Source organism: Ips typographus, linkage group LG12 (assembly GCF_016097725.1).
Source record: "Ips typographus isolate SLU linkage group LG12, UJ_Ityp_2.0, whole genome shotgun sequence".
NCBI lineage: Eukaryota > Metazoa > Arthropoda > Insecta > Coleoptera > Curculionidae > Ips > Ips typographus.
In genome coordinates, this window is record NC_138433.1 from 3,273,220 (window position 1) to 3,282,980 (window position 9,761).

The 9,761-nt window shown below is 38.1% G+C and overlaps 1 protein-coding gene across 6 annotated transcripts in view; it reads right to left on the bottom strand.

Moving 5' to 3' along the window:
• Positions 1-9,761, bottom strand: part of Hmt4-20 (Histone methyltransferase 4-20) — a 59,355-nt gene that overhangs the window by 33,934 nt on the left and 15,660 nt on the right. For 5 of the 6 annotated variants that reach the window (XR_014180102.1, XM_081991162.1, XM_081991164.1 and 2 more), the window contains 2 exons: positions 388-587; positions 170-326 (listed from right to left, as the gene is read on the bottom strand). Coding sequence is in view for 5 of the 6 variants with exons in the window: in XM_081991162.1 (XP_081847288.1) it covers positions 170-326; positions 388-587 (357 nt within the window). In the remaining variant the exon portion in view is untranslated. The remainder of the gene's footprint in view (positions 1-169; positions 327-387; positions 588-9,761) is intronic. The other variant, XM_081991165.1, reaches the window with a different exon arrangement.

Consider the following 9,761-nt stretch of genomic DNA (forward strand, 5'->3'; position numbering starts at 1 on the left):
AACAAAATTACATTTTTGCGAGGTTGCCAAGTGATGAAACCTAACTTTTTTGCTATTTGAGCTAGAACGTTCATCTCAACGTCATTTTATGCTAAAATTGCCTGGAAAACACGCTAGTGCAGTCGGTTTGTCGATATCTCCAAAACTAACAGAGTTAAGTGAAACTTACCAAGTTTTCCACTCTCGTGACAGTCATTGAAACACTTATTCTGTTGGGTGGCATCGCAAACGGGATCGTTATCGCTAAACACGCTCGGGCAACTGCTCGTGTTACTCTGCAGATCATCGAGTAGATTCGATCTGACCAGATCGGCTTGCAATAATTCCTGTAAAACAAAAACGATTTTAACCCAAACATTTCCAAAAAAAAATGGGAAAAATCATCACTTGATTGGCCTTTTGGGCTTCTCTTCTTTGTAAACGGGCCGTTCTCGATGTGACCGCATTTTTTCCCGTTTCTCCGTTGATCGCGGCCTTTTTTTCCGTACAACTTTTGTGGTGTTGGTTTTCGCCATTATTCGATCCGGAACTGCTACGACTCGAACGTTTCATCCGTTGGAATTCGGTGATGTCTGCAAATTTACAACCTACAACAGATTTGACAGTTGACGTGACAGATTTGACAGTCGTAGTTGACAGATTTGACAGTTGTCGTGACAGATTTGACAGTCGTAGTTGACAGATTTGACAGTTGACGTGACAGATTTGACAGTCGTAGTTGACAGATTTGACAGTTGACGTGACAGATTTGACAGTCGTAGTTGACAGATTTGACAGTTGTCGTGACAGATGACAGTCGTAGTTGACAGATTTGACTCTTGTAGTGACAGATTTGACAATTGTCGTAACAGATTTGACTGTTGTAGTTGACAGATTTGACAGTTGTCGTGACAGATGACAGTCGTAGTTGACAGATTTTACAGTTGTCGTGACAGATTTGACAGTTGACGTGACAGATATGACAGTTTCAGTCGACATATTTGACAGTTGTTGTGACAGCTTTGACAGTCGTAGTTGACAGATTTGACAGTTGACGTGACAGATATGACAGTCGCAGTTGACATATTCGACAGTTGTCGTGACAGATTTGACAGTTGTAGTACTTATGGTGGCGTCAAAACGGATCAAACATTTGTGTTACATTTTTCTGCGGTGTTTTGTTTAGGCCTGAATAACTGTCATATTTGACAGGCCAAGAGTAAAGTTTTATATGCCGATGGATAGCCAGAGAAATGGGCTTTCCAAAGATATGACCATATGGATTGATTGGTTGACTCGTTTCGCCGCCAGGGGGTGTTAAACTTGACCAATGTTTTCTGTTCAATTTTTCTGCATCGTTTGGTTTAAACCTGAATAACTGTCAAATTTGACAGATAAGGTGTGAAGTTTTATACGTCGATGGATAGCCAATAAAATGGGATATCCAAAGATATGGCAACATGGGTTGATAGCTTCAAACGTTTGGCCGCTAGGGGGCGTCAAAGTTGACCATTATTTTCTATTTAATTTTCGTGCACTGTTTCGTTTGAACCTAAATAACTGTCAAATTTGACTGACAAGGTGGGAAGTTTTATACGTCGATGGATAGCCAATGAAATGGGCTATCCAAAGATATGGCAACATGGGTTGATAGCTTCAAACGTTTGGCCGCTAGGGGGCGTCAAAGTTGACCCTTATTTTCTATTCAATTTTCGTGCACTGTTTCGTTTGAACCTAAATAACTGTCAAATTTCACTGACAAGGTAGGAAGTTTTATACGTCGATGGATAGCCAATAAAGTGGGCTATCCAAAGATATGGTAACATGGGTTGATAGCTTGAAACGTTTAGCCACTAGAGGGCGTCAAAGTTGACCAATATTTTCTATTCATTTTTCGTGCACTGATTCGTTTGAATCTAAATAACTGTCATATTTGACTGACAAGGTATGAAGTTTTATACGTCGATGGGTAGCCAATAAAGTGGACTATCCAAAGATATGGCAACATGGATTGATAGCTTCAAACGTTTGGCCGCTAGAGGGCGTCAAAGTTGACCAATGTTTGAAAAACAACAAAAAAACAAAAAATTGGATATCTCAGGAAGTAAAAGAGGTATCAAGGTCGTTTTTGCACTGAATTATCAAGAAAAGTCCCAAGAATGACATATCAACAAATGGCAACACTGCCTTAAGTCTGTCCCTGTTTTTACAGGGCTGGAATGGGCAAAATTGCAACCAGGCAAAAACGACACTGGAACAGAAAAAATTGAATATCTTGGGAAGTAAAAGAGATATCAAAGTCGTTTTTGCGTTGAATTATCAAGGAAAGTCCCAAGAATGACATATCCACAAATCACTGTTTGTCGGTTAAGTCCTCCCAGGTTTTCACAGGGCCGGAATGAAAAAATTTGAAAAAAAACCTTAAATATGACACTTAAAGAGAAAAAATTCCTGGTAAAATACACTTGGAGTGGAAAAGTCACAGTTTTAAGCACATTTCTGGAATCCTCATTAAATTTCCTATCAAATGACACAAAAAACACAAAAAAATTTGGTACAGTCAGGTAGAAAAACGAAGTCAAAGTGTGAACTGACAGAAACACAATTTGAAAAGACAGTCAAGGACAAAATCGCTTGTAAAACACACTTGGAGTGGAAAAGTGACAGTTTTAAGCACATTTCTGGAATCCCCATTAAATTTCCTATCCAACAACCTGGAAAAACACTAAAAAATCGAGTACAGTCAGGTAGAAAAACGAAGTCAAAGTGTGAACTGACAGAAACACAGTTTGAAAGGACAGTCAAGGACAAAATCGCTTATAAAACACACTTGGAGTTGAAAAGTGACAGATTTAAGCACATTTCTGAAATCCTCACTAAATTTCCTATCCAACAAGTTGGAAAAACACTAACAAATTTGGTACAGTCAGGGAGAAAAACGAACTCAAAGTTTGAACTGACTGAAACACAGTTTGGAAGGACAGTCACGGACAAAATCGCTTGTAAAACACACTTGGAGTGGAAAAGTGACAGTTTTAAGCACATTTCTGGAATCCTCATTAAATTTCCTATCAAATGACACAAAAAATACAAAAAAATCAGGTACACTCAGGTAGAAAAACGAAGTCAAAGTGTGAACTAACAGAAACACAATTTGAAAGGACAGTCAAGGACAAAATCGCTTGTAAAACACACTTGGAGTGGAAAAGTGACAGTTTTAAGCACATTTCTGGAATCCTCATTAAATTTCCTATCAAATGACACAAAAAATACAAAAAAATCAGGTACACTCAGGTAGAAAAACGAAGTCAAAGTGTGAACTAACAGAAACACAATTTGAAAGGACAGTCAAGGACAAAATCGCTTGTAAAACACACTTGGAGTGGAAAAGTGACAGTTTTAAGCACATTTCTGGAATCCTCATTAAATTTCCTATCAAATGACACAAAAAATACAAAAAAATCAGGTACACTCAGGTAGAAAAACGAAGTCAAAGTGTGAACTAACAGAAACACAATTTGAAAGGACAGTCAAGGACAAAATCGCTTGTAAAACACACTTGGAGTGGAAAAGTGACAGTTTTAAGCACATTTCTGGAATCCTCATTAAATTTCCTATCAAATGACACAAAAAATACAAAAAAATCAGGTACACTCAGGTAGAAAAACGAAGTCAAAGTGTGAACTAACAGAAACACAATTTGAAAGGACAGTCAAGGACAAAATCGCTTGTAAAACACACTTGGAGTGAAAAATGACAGTTTTAAGCACATTTCTGGAATCCTCATTAAATTTCCTATCCAATAACCTGGAAAAACACTAAAAAATCGAGTACAGTCAAGTAGAAAAACGAAGTCAAAGTGTGAACTGACAGAAAGACAGTTTGAAAGGACAGTCAGGGACAAAATCGCTTGTAAAACACACTTGGAGTGAAAAATGACAGTTTTAAGCACATTTCTGGAATCCTCATTAAATTTCCTATCCAATAACCGGGAAAAACACTAAAAAATCGAGTACAGTCAGGGAGAAAAGTGGGGGCAAAGTGTGAACTAACAGAAACCAAATTTGAAAGGACAGTCAAGGACAAAATCACTTGTAAAACACACTTGGAGTGGAAAAGTGACAGTTTTAAGCACATTTCTGGAATCCCCACTAAATTTCCTATCCAATAACCGGGAAAAACACTAAAAAATCGAGTACAGTCAGGGAGAAAAGTGGGGTCAAAGTGTGAACTAACAGAAACCAAATTTGAAAGGACAGTCAAGGACAAAATCACTTGTAAAACACACTTGGAGTGGAAAAGTGACAGTTTTAAGCACATTTCTGGAATCCCCACTAAATTTCCTATCCAATAACCGGGAAAAACACTAAAAAATCGAGTACAGTCAGGGAGAAAAGTGGGGTCAAAGTGTGAACTAACAGAAACCAAATTTGAAAGGACAGTCAAGGACAAAATCACTTGTAAAACACACTTGGAGTGGAAAAGTGGCAGTTTTAAGCACATTTCTGGAATCCCCACTAAATTTCCTATCCAATAACCGGGAAAAACACTAAAAAATCGAGTACAGTCAGGGAGAAAAGTGGGGTCAAAGTGTGAACTAACAGAAACCAAATTTGAAAGGACAGTCAAGGACAAAATCACTTGTAAAACACACTTGGAGTGGAAAAGTGGCAGTTTTAAGCACATTTCTGGAATCCCCACTAAATTTCCTATCCAATAACCGGGAAAAACACTAAAAAATCGAGTACAGTCAGGGAGAAAAGTGGGGTCAAAGTGTGAACTAACAGAAACCAAATTTGAAAGGACAGTCAAGGACAAAATCACTTGTAAAACACACTTGGAGTGGAAAAGTGACAGTTTTAAGCACATTTCTGGAATCCCCACTAAATTTCCTATCCAATAACCGGGAAAAACACTAAAAAATCGAGTACAGTCAGGGAGAAAAGTGGGGTCAAAGTGTGAACTAACAGAAACCAAATTTGAAAGGACAGTCAAGGACAAAATCACTTGTAAAACACACTTGGAGTGGAAAAGTGACAGTTTTAAGCACATTTCTGGAATCCCCACTAAATTTCCTATCCAACAACCTGGAAAAACACTAAAAAATCGAGTACAGTCCGATAGAAAAACGAAGTCAAAGTTTGCATTGACAGAATCACAGTTTAAAAGGACAGTCAAGGATAAAATCGCTTGTAAAACACACTTGGAGTGGAAAAGTGGCAGTTTTAAGCACATTTCTGGAATCCCCACTAAATTTCCTATCCAATAACCGGGAAAAACACTAAAAAATCGAGTACAGTCAGGGAGAAAAGTGGGGTCAAAGTGTGAACTAACAGAAACCAATTTGAAAGGACAGTCAAGGACAAAATCACTTGTAAAACACACTTGGAGTGGAAAAGTGACAGTTTTAAGCACATTTCTGGAATCCCCACTAAATTTCCTATCCAATAACCGGGAAAAACACTAAAAAATCGAGTACAGTCAGGGAGAAAAGTGGGGTCAAAGTGTGAACTAACAGAAACCAAATTTGAAAGGACAGTCAAGGACAAAATCGCTTGTAAAACACACTTGCAGTGGAAAAGTGACAGTTTTAAGCACATTTCTGGAATCCCCACTAAATTTCCTATCCAATAACCGGGAAAAACACTAAAAAATCGAGTACAGTCAGGGAGAAAAGTGGGGTCAAAGTGTGAACTAACAGAAACCAATTTGAAAGGACAGTCAAGGACAAAATCGCTTGTAAAACACACTTGCAGTGGAAAAGTGACAGTTTTAAGCACATTTCTGGAATCCCCACTAAATTTCCTATCCAATAACCGGGAAAAACACTAAAAAATCGAGTACAGTCAGGGAGAAAAGTGGGGTCAAAGTGTGAACTAACAGAAACCAAATTTGAAAGGACAGTCAAGGACAAAATCACTTGTAAAACACACTTGGAGTGGAAAAGTGACAGTTTTAAGCACATTTCTGGAATCCCCACTAAATTTCCTATCCAACAACCTGGAAAAACACTAAAAAATCGAGTACAGTCCGATAGAAAAACGAAGTCAAAGTTTGCATTGACAGAATCACAGTTTAAAAGGACAGTCAAGGATAAAATCGCTTGTAAAACACACTTGGAGTGGAAAAGTGGCAGTTTTAAGCACATTTCTGGAATCCCCACTAAATTTCCTATCCAATAACCGGGAAAAACACTAAAAAATCGAGTACAGTCAGGGAGAAAAGTGGGGTCAAAGTGTGAACTAACAGAAACCAATTTGAAAGGACAGTCAAGGATAAAATCGCTTGTAAAACACACTTGGAGTGAAAAATGACAGTTTTAAGCACATTTCTGGAATCCTCATTAAATTTCCTATCCAATAACCTGGAAAAACACTAAAAAATCGAGTACAGTCAAGTAGAAAAACGAAGTCAAAGTGTGAACTGACAGAAAGACAGTTTGAAAGGACAGTCAGGGACAAAATCGCTTGTAAAACACACTTGGAGTGGAAAAGTGACAGTTTTAAGCACATTTCTGGAATCCTCATTAAATTTCCTATCCAATAACCGGGAAAAACACTAAAAAATCGAGTACAGTCAGGGAGAAAAGTGGGGGCAAAGTGTGAACTAACAGAAACCAAATTTGAAAGGACAGTCAAGGACAAAATCACTTGTAAAACACACTTGGAGTGGAAAAGTGACAGTTTTAAGCACATTTCTGGAATCCCCACTAAATTTCCTATCCAATAACCGGGAAAAACACTAAAAAATCGAGTACAGTCAGGGAGAAAAGTGGGGTCAAAGTGTGAACTAACAGAAACCAAATTTGAAAGGACAGTCAAGGACAAAATCACTTGTAAAACACACTTGGAGTGGAAAAGTGACAGTTTTAAGCACATTTCTGGAATCCCCACTAAATTTCCTATCCAATAACCGGGAAAAACACTAAAAAATCGAGTACAGTCAGGGAGAAAAGTGGGGTCAAAGTGTGAACTAACAGAAACCAAATTTGAAAGGACAGTCAAGGACAAAATCACTTGTAAAACACACTTGGAGTGGAAAAGTGGCAGTTTTAAGCACATTTCTGGAATCCCCACTAAATTTCCTATCCAATAACCGGGAAAAACACTAAAAAATCGAGTACAGTCAGGGAGAAAAGTGGGGTCAAAGTGTGAACTAACAGAAACCAAATTTGAAAGGACAGTCAAGGACAAAATCACTTGTAAAACACACTTGGAGTGGAAAAGTGGCAGTTTTAAGCACATTTCTGGAATCCCCACTAAATTTCCTATCCAATAACCGGGAAAAACACTAAAAAATCGAGTACAGTCAGGGAGAAAAGTGGGGTCAAAGTGTGAACTAACAGAAACCAAATTTGAAAGGACAGTCAAGGACAAAATCACTTGTAAAACACACTTGGAGTGGAAAAGTGACAGTTTTAAGCACATTTCTGGAATCCCCACTAAATTTCCTATCCAATAACCGGGAAAAACACTAAAAAATCGAGTACAGTCAGGGAGAAAAGTGGGGTCAAAGTGTGAACTAACAGAAACCAAATTTGAAAGGACAGTCAAGGACAAAATCACTTGTAAAACACACTTGGAGTGGAAAAGTGACAGTTTTAAGCACATTTCTGGAATCCCCACTAAATTTCCTATCCAACAACCTGGAAAAACACTAAAAAATCGAGTACAGTCCGATAGAAAAACGAAGTCAAAGTTTGCATTGACAGAATCACAGTTTAAAAGGACAGTCAAGGATAAAATCGCTTGTAAAACACACTTGGAGTGGAAAAGTGGCAGTTTTAAGCACATTTCTGGAATCCCCACTAAATTTCCTATCCAATAACCGGGAAAAACACTAAAAAATCGAGTACAGTCAGGGAGAAAAGTGGGGTCAAAGTGTGAACTAACAGAAACCAATTTGAAAGGACAGTCAAGGACAAAATCACTTGTAAAACACACTTGGAGTGGAAAAGTGACAGTTTTAAGCACATTTCTGGAATCCCCACTAAATTTCCTATCCAATAACCGGGAAAAACACTAAAAAATCGAGTACAGTCAGGGAGAAAAGTGGGGTCAAAGTGTGAACTAACAGAAACCAAATTTGAAAGGACAGTCAAGGACAAAATCGCTTGTAAAACACACTTGCAGTGGAAAAGTGACAGTTTTAAGCACATTTCTGGAATCCCCACTAAATTTCCTATCCAATAACCGGGAAAAACACTAAAAAATCGAGTACAGTCAGGGAGAAAAGTGGGGTCAAAGTGTGAACTAACAGAAACCAATTTGAAAGGACAGTCAAGGACAAAATCGCTTGTAAAACACACTTGCAGTGGAAAAGTGACAGTTTTAAGCACATTTCTGGAATCCCCACTAAATTTCCTATCCAATAACCGGGAAAAACACTAAAAAATCGAGTACAGTCAGGGAGAAAAGTGGGGTCAAAGTGTGAACTAACAGAAACCAAATTTGAAAGGACAGTCAAGGACAAAATCACTTGTAAAACACACTTGGAGTGGAAAAGTGACAGTTTTAAGCACATTTCTGGAATCCCCACTAAATTTCCTATCCAACAACCTGGAAAAACACTAAAAAATCGAGTACAGTCCGATAGAAAAACGAAGTCAAAGTTTGCATTGACAGAATCACAGTTTAAAAGGACAGTCAAGGATAAAATCGCTTGTAAAACACACTTGGAGTGGAAAAGTGGCAGTTTTAAGCACATTTCTGGAATCCCCACTAAATTTCCTATCCAATAACCGGGAAAAACACTAAAAAATCGAGTACAGTCAGGGAGAAAAGTGGGGTCAAAGTGTGAACTAACAGAAACCAATTTGAAAGGACAGTCAAGGATAAAATCGCTTGTAAAACACACTTGGAGTGGAAAAGTGACAGTTTTAAGCACATTTCTGGAATCCCCACTAAATTTCCTATCCAACAACCTGGAAAAACACTAAAAAATCGAGTACAGTCCGATAGAAAAACGAAGTCAAAGTTTGCATTGACAGAATCACAGTTTAAAAGGACAGTCAAGGATAAAATCGCTTGTAAAACACACTTGGAGTGGAAAAGTGGCAGTTTTAAGCACATTTCTGGAATCCCCACTAAATTTCCTATCCAATAACCGGGAAAAACACTAAAAAATCGAGTACAGTCAGGGAGAAAAGTGGGGTCAAAGTGTGAACTAACAGAAACCAATTTGAAAGGACAGTCAAGGATAAAATCGCTTGTAAAACACACTTGCAGTGGAAAAGTGACAGTTTTAAGCACATTTCTGGAATCCCCACTAAATTTCCTATCCAACAACCTGGAAAAACACTAAAAAATCGAGTACAGTCAGGGAGAAAAGTGGGGTCAAAGTGTGAACTAACAGAAACCAAATTTGAAAGGACAGTCAAGGACAAAATCACTTGTAAAACACACTTGGAGTGGAAAAGTGACAGTTTTAAGCACATTTCTGGAATCCCCACTAAATTTCCTATCCAACAACCTGGAAAAACACTAAAAAATCGAGTACAGTCAGGGAGAAAAGTGGGGTCAAAGTGTGAACTAACAGAAACCAAATTTGAAAGGACAGTCAAGGACAAAATCACTTGTAAAACACACTTGGAGTGGAAAAGTGACAGTTTTAAGCACATTTCTGGAATCCCCACTAAATTTCCTATCCAATAACCGGGAAAAAACACTAAAAAATCGAGTACAGTCAGGGAGAAAAGTGGGGTCAAAGTGTGAACTAACAGAAACCAAATTTGAAAGGACAGTCAAGGATAAAATCGCTTGTAAAAACACACTGGAGTGGAA